Here is a 12,228-nt window from a genome sequence, read left to right as displayed (position 1 = left end):
CACAGATTATTTTATGGTAAGCTATGGTGTGTGTATTTGATGCCTGGAACATCACTTTTCTTAAATCTTAAATCTCTTGCAAATAATTTTTCATGTGGAATCACACACTAAACGCTCTTTCACCACGGCTGGACTTCCTTGTCGGAGAGATATTTTCCCTGAGGCTCTTTGGCTCCTGGAGGCAACAGGGCCAGGTAGACAGGAGTGATGGCGCCCTCGTCTGGTGACTTGGGAGCACCTGGTGCAGCGAGGTCAGTGCGCACCCATCCTGGACAGCAGGCATTCAAGAGGATCTGGAAAAACGAATAACAAATCCGAGTCCATGAATAAGAAACGAGGTTTCAGTGGACTCCAAAGGTTCGGAGATGGCTTTGTATGTAAGTTCATTAGAGCTTGTCTTATTTTAGTTACCCCATCATTTGGTCTCTCCTTAGACAGACGACGAGCATGAATCATGGACAGCACCTTAAAACACAAACAAACACCCATATTTATAATCAGAGTCTCAGAGAAAAAAAAGGCTTGAATTAATTCAGTTAATCAGTTCATTAGTTAACCTCCTAATCTAACATCCTGTAGAAAAACTGGGTAAATGTACCGTCACTCCAATCTTAGACACTGCATATGCCATATCAGGCCAACCATGTTGCTTGTGTTCGCCTTTCTTGGCATCATCGAGGAATTTTCTCATCAGTGCCACCAGCTCGTCCTCTGTGATGTCCTCGCTGCGGAAACGCTGCTGGAGTTCTGGACTGCATTGCTTTAAACCAGTGACGCTAAGCATGCTGGAGATATTCACCACACGACCTAAAATGCATACAAAGAACTGCCGTTCACTGCTGCTCCAAAGCAACACCTACCATAATGCTACTTCCACCATGTTCTACAATAAGGGTGGTATTTCTGGTGTTTTGTTTAATTACATAGCTCTGCAGAGGACTTCTGTTAAAGTGGAGTCTGGGTTACTCAGCTTAGGCAGAACTATACATCTTCCATTTTACAGCTACGTCAGTGAACTTTAGAAACACTCAAAATTATAGAAACAGTTTTATTTATGGATAGATGGGATGGATGGATGGATGGATGGATGGGATGGATGGATAGATGGATAGATGGATGGATGATAGATAGATGGATGGATAGATGGATAGATGGATGGATAGATGGATAGATGGATGGATGGATGGATAGATGGATGGATAGATAGATAGTTGGATAGATGGATGGATAGATGGATAGATGGATGGATGATAGATAGATGGATGGATAGATGGATAGATGGATGGATAGATAGATAGATGGATGGATAGATGGATAGATGGATGGATGATAGATAGATGGATGGATAGATGGATAGATGGATGGATAGATGGATAGATGGATGGATGATAGATAGATGGATGGATAGATGGATAGATGGATAGATGGATGGATAGATAGATAGATGGATGGATAGATGGATAGATGGATGGATGATAGATAGATGGATGGATAGATGGATAGATGGATGGATAGATGGATAGATGGATGGATGATAGATAGATGGATGATAGATGGATAGATAGATAGATGGATGGATAGATGGATAGATGGATGGATGATAGATGGATGGATAGATGGATGGATAGATGGATAGATGGATGGATAGATGGATAGATGGATAGATAGATAGATGGATGGATAGATGGATATACATACATACATACATATATAGGATATTCATTACTCCTGATAGACTAATGACAATTAAAACTGATTCAAACAAACAGGATGCATGTGACCCCATCTTAGAGTGACACCAAATCTGAATGTCTTCGTTTACTTTTTGTTTAATACATTTATGTAAAGTGTATGTAATGTGCACTTAGCACCAGAGTCTCTGCATCTGTACCTCCAGCTCTGATCATTGGCAGGAAATGTGTCGACATGTCTCTAGTTCCGAAAAAGTTTGTCGTCAGGATCACCTCTGCCTGGACATCAAAGGGAGTTGGATCTGACGCTGAAAGGAAAAAGTTAACATGCTGTGAACGCCATCCACTTCAATTCACAGCTGCAGTATTAAACTACCATATACATTGATCCAGTATGATATGTATTATTATATAGTTCTAAATCTACCTTTGAATGCTGTTCCAGCATTATTGATGAGAATGTCCACTCCTCCATACTTCCCTTTAAAGTAGGCAGCAGCATTTTTAATGCTGTTCAAGTCATTGATGTCCAGCTGGTGGAACTTGGGTTTGAGTCCCTCTGAGTTCAGAGTCTTCACTGCTTCCTCACCCCGACCTCTGCAAAAGGACCAAAAAGGTTTCATGTACTTCTCAGTTAATGGAATATTTTTGGACCTCACTGTGAAACGTCAGAGTTAGGTGAATGTCTAGATATAAAAACCACAGTTACACGTGAAGGCCTTCACATCAACCAGGTGCAGCTGTCACCAGGTGAGTCACTTACACATCTCTGGAGGTGATGTAAACGTCTCCATCGAACTGCTTGCAGAGCGCTTGGACGATGGCCAGACCGATGCCTTTGTTACTGCCAGTAACCACTGCAACCTTGGTCGACATGTCTGCACGTGCAGAAAGAGAGATATGAGTGTATGAAGTTTCATGTTGAGCCACTGATTATCAGATTGGAGGACATAAAGCTGCAGGACAATATCAGGAGAATCAGGCTGAGGCATTCACATGTATTCCCACATCAGAAAAAACATGTATGAATATTTATGGAAGAGCTCCTTAGTTGTAGGTCAGTTCTCTTATCAGCAATGTAAGAGGGCTGATTGTAAGACTTGCAGAGTCATGACGACATGTTAAAACAGGCAAATCCAAATATATTTTCAATGAAAAACACAAGAAATTAAAGATGGATTCAATTAAAATTTGCAGACTTTATCATAAAACTCATTTTTAATGCAAACTCATACTTTTAAAACCGTTTTAAATGTGGCTGTGGAATTATAGCATCGCATTAAATCAGTTTGATCATAAATTAGATTCGAAAAAGGAAAACATGTTAAGAACGACAGCCTTGATGAAACTTCAAGAAAAAATAAACCGATTTGGGACATCTTTTTATAACATGTAAAAATATGATTAGACCGACTTTTAAGTTGAGATATGATTAAAATGTACTTTCTGTTTTCAGTCCATTTTTATTTTAAAAGAGGATATTTGGATATAACCATTTCCTCAGAATTATGAAAAGATTTTAAGAAACAGTCAGCTACCAAATGTGGAACAAAAGATAAAAAAGGTTTCTTACTTACTTACTGCTGTTGTGATTCTGAAGGGAGCTGTAGCAGCACTGAGAGGGATGCAGAGGACGATGAATTATATACTGCAAATAGTGGGAGGGAAGCTGGGTGGAGTTTTGAACATTATCAGCGCGAAAAGCAATGATAAACTAACAGGTAGTTGAATATTAAAAGGCTCCTGAAGTACACATAAAACAATAACATTCAATACTGAACCAAAATGAAAAAAACAGCTGAAAACTGCTGCTGTCCTGATTAAACAGACAATAGTTTATATGCTGGTTAAGTGCAGAGCATCAGCTTTTACAGGTTTGCTTATTCTCAAGATGGCCAAAAATGTTCTAAAGAATCTTATTATAGAGAAAATATCCCAGAAAATGTTTTTTCTTTTAAAACAAAAACAAAAAAAACAGCTGGCTGCTCTCACAGGGACTTAACTCGTCCAGGGAAGAAGAGCTCCGAGATGCTGGAGACAGATTTCCTTACAGAAACGTGAAGAGGAAACTGGACAAACCAATACGTTTGAGGCGTTTGGCTTGGCAAAGAAAAAGTGGAGGAGTGCTGATGCACTCTGTGTAATACGGGGACACTGTAACATTCAGACCACTCACCCTTATGTTTTGAAGTCACTTTATTTGGTATTTTGACTCGAGATCCACATGTTTTATTTAAAGCAAAAAAAAAAAAAAATCATTTTGTATTAAACAACCACATTTTCTAGTAATTCTGAACAATTAGCTTCATCCAGTTAAGGCAAGTTTATGACGTCAAAGATATGAAAATGTTATGTACTGAAGGCTTTGTTAACAATCAAACATTTCACGGATTCACTTTTATTTTGATTCGTTCCAGCTAGCAGACACACACACAGTACTGTACTGTTACCGAGAACAAAACGAACAATTTGGGTTCTATTACCAAACAATTTGGATAAGAGTTAAACTCTGTCCTAAAAAAAACATCACGAGCTTTAGCAATGTCAGTTTATGTTACTGGTTGTTTGTTATGTTGGGTGACTTTCATTCTTTAAATGATTCACAGTTTTGTAATTTCACCAAATTGTGTTATTGTTCATGTGGACACGCTTTGACTTTCACACGCTCATCACCACTTCTGAACAGTCTTTTCAGAGACAAACTGTCCATGAGGCTCTTTGGCTCCTGGTGGCAGCAAAGCCAGGTAGACCGGTGTGACAGCGCCCTCGTCTGGTGACTTGGGAGCTTTTGGTCCAGCCATGTCAGTGCGCACCCATCCTGGGCAGCAGGCGTTCAACAGGATCTTTTAAAAGAATCAAATTAAAACAAAATCTGTTAGCAATGATGATTTAATGTAGGGCTGGGCAATATGGTCTAAAATTCATATCGAGATATAATTTGAAGCACGTGCGGTAACGATATATATCACGATATAATCTTTTCTTCTGTATAACTATTTTCCCCAATATAAGGCACACTTAAAATCCTTTAATTTTCTCAAAAATCGAGAGTGTGCCTTATGTATGAATTCTGGTTGTGCTTACTGACCTCGAACTGATTTTGGCTGCAGAAATCTTTTAAAAAATGTTTTAGTACAACTTTAGTAAGCCGCACTGCTTGATGGATTGTCAGAGCATTACGGCTGCCGTAGTGAGGAGCTTCGCGGCAGTGTTGCCAACTTGCTTATATTTAGCGAGTTTTCAGACCCCCTAAAAGACGTGAAAGACATTACAAAAAACAATAATTGCTAAAAGAAATTTAATTTGTAGTTCTAAATAAATTCTAAATGCATTTAGAACGTTTTTTGCTCACTTTATGTCTCGTCCACAACGTTATTTCTCTCTCCAGCAGCGTAGGTTACAATTACAATAGCATGACCAATTATGCAAATTAGGTGATGACGTCATTTAGTGACTTCTAGCGACTTTTAGGACAACCAATAGTGATTTTCCTTACTGAGGAGTTGGCAACACTGCTTCGCGGAGTAATCTGGGTCCAAAACTCCGTCTACTTCAGGTCCCAAAGTCAAACGAACACTAAGAGTTAAAAATGGTCTAAATTCTTTCATCTTTAATTAAATCATCAGCGTTGCTGCTTTACCAGGTGTAACAATTAAGTTTAACATCCATGAAAACAGAATTTATTAAATTTAAAGGAGTTAGAAGTTAACAGGAAGTTAGATCGCTAGCTTCCACCTAAACATTTCATACTATGTTCTGACTGAGATTTTTGAAACTAATTCAAACGTACAGCTCTGCTACCACTTCCAACATAAATGAAGACAGAAAACTAAACAGCAGTGGCGTTTGCAGGGTTGCTGAAGTTGGACTACCTGGTATATAATGATGTGCTACATGATTGCTAGCGACACAGCTATGTTAGCATAGCATTAGCACAGTGAAGCTGGAGGATGAATGCCAACTTTTCTTCCACTCGATAAAAGTTAACGTGAGGGATTCTGGTGGTCAGGGACAAATGGAGTCGCATAGCAGGATGCTATACACGGGCCAAACTTCAGTCAGGAGAACAACTGAGATTATTCATCCACAATACGAGGTTAGTTATTAATATACTGCAACAACATGGGAATAGAGTAGCTGCGAGAGAATTCAACATTAATCAATCAATGTTACGGAAGCGCAGTTTTTGGCTTTCCCCATATTTCAAAAGTGCTTCATCTCTTTGCTATGACTGTCGCCTGCCATAATTTGCAGATGATAATGGTTTTAGCCGCTGCGATGCTTTCGACCAAAACAGGCGCAGCTATCGCGATATAGTCAAAATCTCTATCGTTGGCCAAATTTATATTGTTTCTATCGCCCACCCCTAATTTAATGGACCCAAAACCATGAAAAAAAATCCCAATGAATATATAATTTCTATATTGTTAGTTATATATTTCAGTTACCCCGTCATTCGGTTTCTCCTTGGTCAGACGACGAGCATGAATCATGGACAGCACCTTTAAAAACATCCACACACAAATATAATCAGTGTCTTATAATATGGTTTCAGGTCAAATCTTCATAACAGCAAGTTTCCAAATTCATTTTTACACAGTTTACAGTCCCAACACATAAAAACGTGGAAACGCATTAATCAAACGTACCGTCACTCCAATTTTAGACACTCCATAGGCCGTGTCAGGCCAGCCGCGCTCTTTATGTTCGCCTTTCTTGGCCTCATCGACAAATCGTTGCATCAGTTCCACCAGCTCCTCCTCTGTGATGTTCTCGTCGCGGAAACGCTGCTGGAGGTCCGGGCTGCACTTGCTCAAAGCACTGACGCTAACCATGCTGGAGACGTTCACTACACGACCTAAAACACACAGACGTACACACACAAGAATCTGAAGATGGAAAACAAACAGGACGTTTGTCTCCTTCGTGCTCTTAGAGTCCTTTAAACTTTAAACTCCAAACAGCTTCCATCTGAGGTTTGTTTCAGAGACTGATGGATATGCTTTGAGCAGGTTCTCCAGGAGGACTTCTGATGTTCAGATAAATGTGTGTTCTTGTTTTTTAGACCCGTGTTTATGTAGCTATGATGTATCAGAATGGCTGCTGTGAAAAAGCTTTCCTGCTTTCTTTAACCAATGCCTATTCTTCTCATCTGTCCTCTGCTCTGCTGCCTGTCAGGCAGAAATAAATCTCAGTAAGTCATGCTGAAGGAGGTCTTAACATTAATTTGGAGGACAAATAGCAAGGGAGGCTGCATAATCGAAGGTGCATAGTTTTATCATCTGAAGAAGCGAACTCACCTTGAAGTCCTGGCATACAGCTAGGATACAGACATCATGGCAAGAAGAAGACTCCAAACAACTCTTCCTGATTGATGTCTAATATATTTAAAAACTAAAAGTTTCTCATTATCAGTTACTGACATTAAAAATGCAAACTTTCAAGTAAAATATGATGCAGACTGGGTCCAGCTAGGGCTGTTCGATATAACCATATATATCGGATGACGATATAAAAACATCTATCGTTTCATTTTACGCTATCGTTTGTTTTGTGGTGTTGCAAAATAAACTGTTTACAGCAATATTTTTTCATGGTTTTGATGGTCACTGTAGTGACTATATTAATGTCTTAAAGTTCTCTCCTTCTCTTATATGTAATATAACCACACTACGGACGGACAAGTGACCGTTTTTATGCGTTGTCGTTAGCAACAACGACGGTAAAACCATCACATGTCCGCTTGTTTATTTTCCACATAAACCTTTCAGAATAAAGCTCAAGATCCTGTTGAAACTTTTCAAAATAAACTGAATCACGTGAAAGATGCAGAGTGTTTATATATGAGGAACAAAAAAGAGCCGCCAGGTGCTAAAAAAATAAACCTTAGACCCAAACGTTAGAACAGGCTTTTCCCCGCAGCACGCCGTGTAATAAATACTCACAAAGAAAACGGCGGCTGTTACAACTTATGTCTAAAAATGTATAGTTTCATGCATCAGTTAAAACACTCGACTCCAGGTACACGACGCCGAGCTGGAAACACTTCACGCAAGTCGAGCTGTTCGAGATTCACAGAATTTGCAAAAAATTTAAAATTTTTATGATTTATATCGTTATCGGGACGGTCGAGGTCTTTTATTGGAATATGAGATTTTGGTCATATCGCACAGCCCTAGGTCCAGCTGTACCTCCAGACTTGATGATCTCATTGAAGACAGTCCCCATGTTTCTGGTGGAGAGGAAGTTTGTCTTGAGGGTCACCTCCGCCTGGGTGGCAAACGGAGTCGTGTCTGCCACTGAGGAGACAGCGTGATCTCCGTTAACATTACAACATCAGTGTGTGCAGCTCCACAGCACTATGATATACATCAGCACAACAAGTTAACTACCTTTGAATGCTATCGCAGCGTTATTGATGAGGACGTCCACTCCTCCGTATTTCTGTTTGAAGAACTCAGCGGCGGTTTTGATGCTGTTCAGATCGTCGATGTCCAGCTGGTGAAACAGGGGCTTCAGTCCCTCTGAGTTCAGAGCCTTCACCGCTGCCTCACCACGGCCTCTGCAAGAGGAGCAAAACATCCTCATTTATATTCACTTTGTCTTCGATCTCATCGTTTACACCTTATACCAGCTGAGATTCTCAGTCTTTCTCTCTTCATTTTGTCCCTGAAGGCCCTGAAACATGATGAAGTTCCATCACTGGCCTGGCCACATCACCACGGTCATTTGCTGTACACATGATGGAACAAATGTGCAGCAAGACGTGTTCACAATTTCAGGTTGAAATAATCAAACATTCTTTTTCACTCCGTGTGCGTGCTCAGAGCCTGAAGCAAGAAGCTTGGATGAACAAACAAACCACAGTTGCAGTTCCTGTTAGCTCTGACCGAGCTTTAGTTTTAAGCTCCTGGTATGCAAAAGTGTTGAGATGATTAAACTGCAGATACGTGAACATTTATCAACTTGGTCCAGGTGTCACCAGGTGAGTCACTTACACATTTCTGGCAGTGAGGTAAACGTCTCCTTCAAACTGCTTGCAGAGCGCTCGGACTATGGCCAGACCGATGCCCTTGTTACTTCCAGTTACCACGACAACTCGGGTTGACATGTCTGTACAAAGACAGAGAGAGAGGCATCAATGTCTGAAGTCATGAGTTCACACAAGTGTTGGTTCAACTTGGAGGTGGGCCCTGCTCTGGGAGCAATGGCTATCTAAGAAAAATAAAGGTTTAGCAACATTATCAGGCTGAATTTGATTTTTTTATTATATTAAAAAAAAAATCTTATAAACAGATAAAATTAAAGAATTCTCTAAAATATTCAGTTAATTGCAGTCCAGCCCCAATGTAGACTTTTATTTGGTTCTCTGGGCTGTGCAGTAATTTCCTGTTTTCCTAGTTGCTGCAGCCTGAAGGCACAGTTAGCTCACTGAGGCTGGGGTGCCTGCCCTGACACAGTGGTTGGTTGGGAGGGCAGCCACCTTACAGCTGGCCTTGGCCTGAGTTTTCTGTCCCTTTGTTCCAAGTGTGTCCTTTATGTGTCAGATACTATAGACGGCCTATTTCCTTCTCAATTTAGTGTTTGTCTGCTATAGTTTTTAAATTCTCCCCAGTTTTTCGTCTGTAGCTGTTGGATAACTGGCCCGACCGTGAATATGTGTGTTACATCTAAGTGCAGCTTCAGACCTGGTGGAAGTCTAAGGGGAAAAATCCGGGAGGGAAAAAAGTGCACTGTCAGTTTAAGGAAGTAAATACTGGACTAGCTTATTATCAATCAATCAATCTTTATTTATAAAGCACTTTTCATACAAAAAAATGTAGCACAAAGTGCTTTACATGGTTAAAAGCAGCTCACCCCGCCCTCCAACTCACTCCCCACACTCTCATTAACTTAAACGATCATGAATACACACATCTCCCCCCCCCCCCCCCCCCCCCCCCCTTTTAATTAGAATAAAGGGATGTTCTGCATATTTTTAAAGCAGAATTGAAACAGTGTCTTATTGTAAACCGGATCACTCATCTCCTGTGTTTCTTACTTGGATATTGTACATGTAGGGCGCTGCACGGGTAAATGAGCAGTTTCGCGGATGTCAAACAAAAGTTTTTCATGGCTGTTTTTCTCTGTTTGTGAAAGAGGGTTTGACAACCGCTGCGTTAAACACACCAACAGGAGACAAACAGACTTACGTTAAGATAAAGTGAGTCAGCTCTGTAAGTGCTAGAGGTCAAAGTGGAAAACGGAAGCCTGCTGAGTCACGATGACAGTTCCAGAGAGAGAAAAAGTGGGAAAACAAATCCACATATATTGCTCCAATAATTTCAGGGGGGAATTAATTAAATGCACATACTGCAGCTCTGAAATGCACTGCAGAATGTGGATTAAATACGTTTAGTTTAGTTTAATTGTAAACTACGTTGTTGGAGAGAGAAATAACATCGTGGAAGAGACATGATGTGAGTAAAAAACGTCTTAAATGCATTTAGAATTTATTTAGAACTACAAATTAAATTTCTTTTAGCAATTATTGTTTTTTGTAATGTCACAATCCCAACCCTGCACCTTTATCCGGGCTTACACCGGCAAAAGTGACCCGAAATAGGCACTCCGGTGGAGTTACTTTGTGTGTGTGTGTTTATGAGTAGTTTTAAACCTTGTGATCCACAAAACAGCATAACAGTGAAGAACTGACTGTAACGCAGTCAGTGCGGGAGCAGAGGCTTCGCTCATGCGCGATTCATTTGCAGTTTGGGCGCACAGGTGTGAACATCTCCTGCCCTGATAGCAGCTGCGCGAGGACCATCCTCCACCTGTGAGCGCTTTGGCACGGGCGAGGTGCCAACGACAGCAACCGCTGCTTGTTGAGAGTAGGGGCGATACCCTGGTTCACGTCAAAAAGTCGTCATAAATAAGTCTCCAATAACACCAGAAAAAGTCGCCAGATTTGTCGCTAGTCGCTTTGCAGGAAAAAAGTCGCTAAGGGGGTCTGAAAACTCGCTAAATATAGCGACAAAGTCGCTAAGTTGACAACACTGGTTTTACGAGGCATGTGCAAACAGAACGTGACTGTAAATTATAGCATGGAATTAATAATTTGTCCAAACTTCCCGTTTAAAAGCCTTTGATCGAAGAGAATCAGAAGACCTTTCACCAGCGTCTCTCTCTCTGTTACATAACGCTGACTTTCAGTTTGCAGGTCGGCCCGACGCCTCCTTAAATCCTCTAAAATTCAAACAAGCTGCTGACAAACGAAAACTGTAAGATGTAGCGGAGGCCTCACACTTACTGAAGCTGGGGTTTGATCCCGAATGAGGCTGCAGAGAGAACAAAAAGCGCTGCACATGAAAATGTACGACTGTTAAAAAAAATGAAAAAGAAGAAAAGCAGGGCGGCGTTCTGCGCAGGATCGGTGCGCATTCCCGGAAAAACAAGTGGAACACGTGGGTTGGGTTATGGATGAGCTGTACTGCGAAGAGTTTCACGTTAATATGGACAATATTTCGGCATTTCTCTATATATATTTAGGCATTTCTCAACTTTTAGGAAGGTTTGTAGGATCATGACATCTTCTCCATGATATCCTTCAGAATATCTGCAAAAGTCAGTTAAGGCCTCAGAAATGCACATTACAGGGTTAAGGTTTTAGATTATATGCTGCAAGAACAGGATACAGAGGTATCTTCCTTGCTGCGATGATGATGCTGTCCAGACTTCAGGGTTGAGGAAGGACACAGAGGCTGATTTTAAAATGTACTCTCTGTTGTCAGTCCATTTTTATTTTAAAAGAGGATATTTGGATATAACCATTTCCTCAGAATTATGAGAAGTTTTTAAGAAACAGTTAGCTACCAAATGTGGAACAAAAGATAAAAAAGGTTTCTTACTTACTTTTGCTGCTGTTGTGATTCTGAAGGAAGCTGTAGCAGCACTGAGAGGGATGCAGAGGACAATGAATTATATGCTGCAAATAGTGGGAGGGAAGCTGGGTGGAGTTTTGAACATTATCAGCGCGTAAAGCAACGATAAACTAACAGGTAGTTGAATATTAAAAGTACACATAAAACAATAACATTCAATACTGAACCAAAATGAAAAAAAAATTCTGTTAATACAGCTGAAAACTGCTGCTGTCCTGATTAAACAGACAATAGTTTATACGCTGGTTAAGTGCAGAGCATCAGCTTTTACAGGTTTGCTTATTCTCAAGATGGCCAAAAATGTTCTAAAGAATCTTATTATAGAGAAAATATCCCAGAAATTGTTTTTTTTTAAAAACAAAAAAAACAGCTGGCTTCTCTCACAGGGACATAACTGGTCCAGGGAAGAAGAGCTCCAAGATGCTGGAGACAGATTTCCTTACAGAAACGTGAAGAGGAAACTGGACAAACCAAAGAAAAGGTGAAGATGGTGGAGGAGTGGTGATGCACTCTGTGTAATACGGGGACACTGTAACATTCAGACCACTCACCCTTATGTTTTGAAGTCACGTTATTTGGTATTTTTGTCACAGTTCTGGGTCCGTTGGACCCAGTAT

General features: G+C 40.5%; 2 protein-coding genes across 2 annotated transcripts; both read right to left on the bottom strand.

Annotated features, from left to right (window-relative positions):
• Positions 1 to 29: 29 nt before the first annotated feature.
• Positions 30 to 2,567, bottom strand: LOC102779253 (carbonyl reductase [NADPH] 1-like). The gene is made up of 6 exons (XM_006810028.3): positions 2,455 to 2,567; positions 2,119 to 2,288; positions 1,892 to 1,999; positions 599 to 807; positions 412 to 465; positions 30 to 293 (listed from the first exon to the last, which is right to left on the bottom strand). Exons 1-6 carry the CDS (start codon positions 2,565 to 2,567, stop codon positions 120 to 122), a joined length of 828 nt encoding a protein of 275 aa, XP_006810091.1. The 3' UTR covers positions 30 to 119.
• Positions 2,568 to 3,869: 1,302 nt separating this feature from the next.
• LOC148099887 (carbonyl reductase [NADPH] 1-like) lies at positions 3,870 to 11,125 on the bottom strand. The gene is made up of 7 exons (XM_087849981.1): positions 10,981 to 11,125; positions 8,690 to 8,804; positions 8,084 to 8,253; positions 7,883 to 7,990; positions 6,341 to 6,549; positions 6,140 to 6,193; positions 3,870 to 4,534 (listed from the first exon to the last, which is right to left on the bottom strand). Exons 2-7 carry the CDS (start codon positions 8,800 to 8,802, stop codon positions 4,361 to 4,363), a joined length of 828 nt encoding a protein of 275 aa, XP_087706107.1. The 5' UTR covers positions 8,803 to 8,804; positions 10,981 to 11,125; the 3' UTR covers positions 3,870 to 4,360.
• Between the last annotated feature and the right edge of the window lie 1,103 nt (positions 11,126 to 12,228).

The sequence above is a fragment of the Neolamprologus brichardi genome, chromosome 13, assembly GCF_056152115.1.
Source record: "Neolamprologus brichardi isolate AB-2024 chromosome 13, ASM5615211v1, whole genome shotgun sequence".
NCBI classification, from domain to species: Eukaryota; Metazoa; Chordata; class Actinopteri; order Cichliformes; family Cichlidae; genus Neolamprologus; species Neolamprologus brichardi.
This window is presented reverse-complemented; position numbering and strand designations above follow the sequence as displayed.

Bases quoted from the DNA above. Each gene is read 5' to 3' on its own strand.
- LOC148099887 (XM_087849981.1), bottom strand. From the start codon at position 8,802: ATGTCAACCCGAGTTGTCGTGGTAACTGGAAGTAACAAGGGCATCGGT. The intron at 7,991-8,083 runs GTAGTTAACTTG...CTGTCTCCTCAG, and splicing joins CGCTGCGATAGCATTCAAAG to TGGCAGACACGACTCCGTTT. The intron at 4,535-6,139 runs GTAACTGAAATA...TTCTTTTAAAAG, and splicing joins AGGAGAAACCGAATGACGGG to ATCCTGTTGAACGCCTGCTG.
- LOC102779253 (XM_006810028.3), bottom strand. From the start codon at position 2,567: ATGTCGACCAAGGTTGCAGTGGTTACTGGCAGTAACAAAGGCATCGGT. The intron at 2,289-2,454 runs GTAAGTGACTCA...GTCCTTTTGCAG, and splicing joins TACATCACCTCCAGAGATGT to AGGTCGGGGTGAGGAAGCAG. The intron at 466-598 runs GTACATTTACCC...TTGTGTTTTAAG, and splicing joins TGTCTAAGATTGGAGTGACG to GTGCTGTCCATGATTCATGC.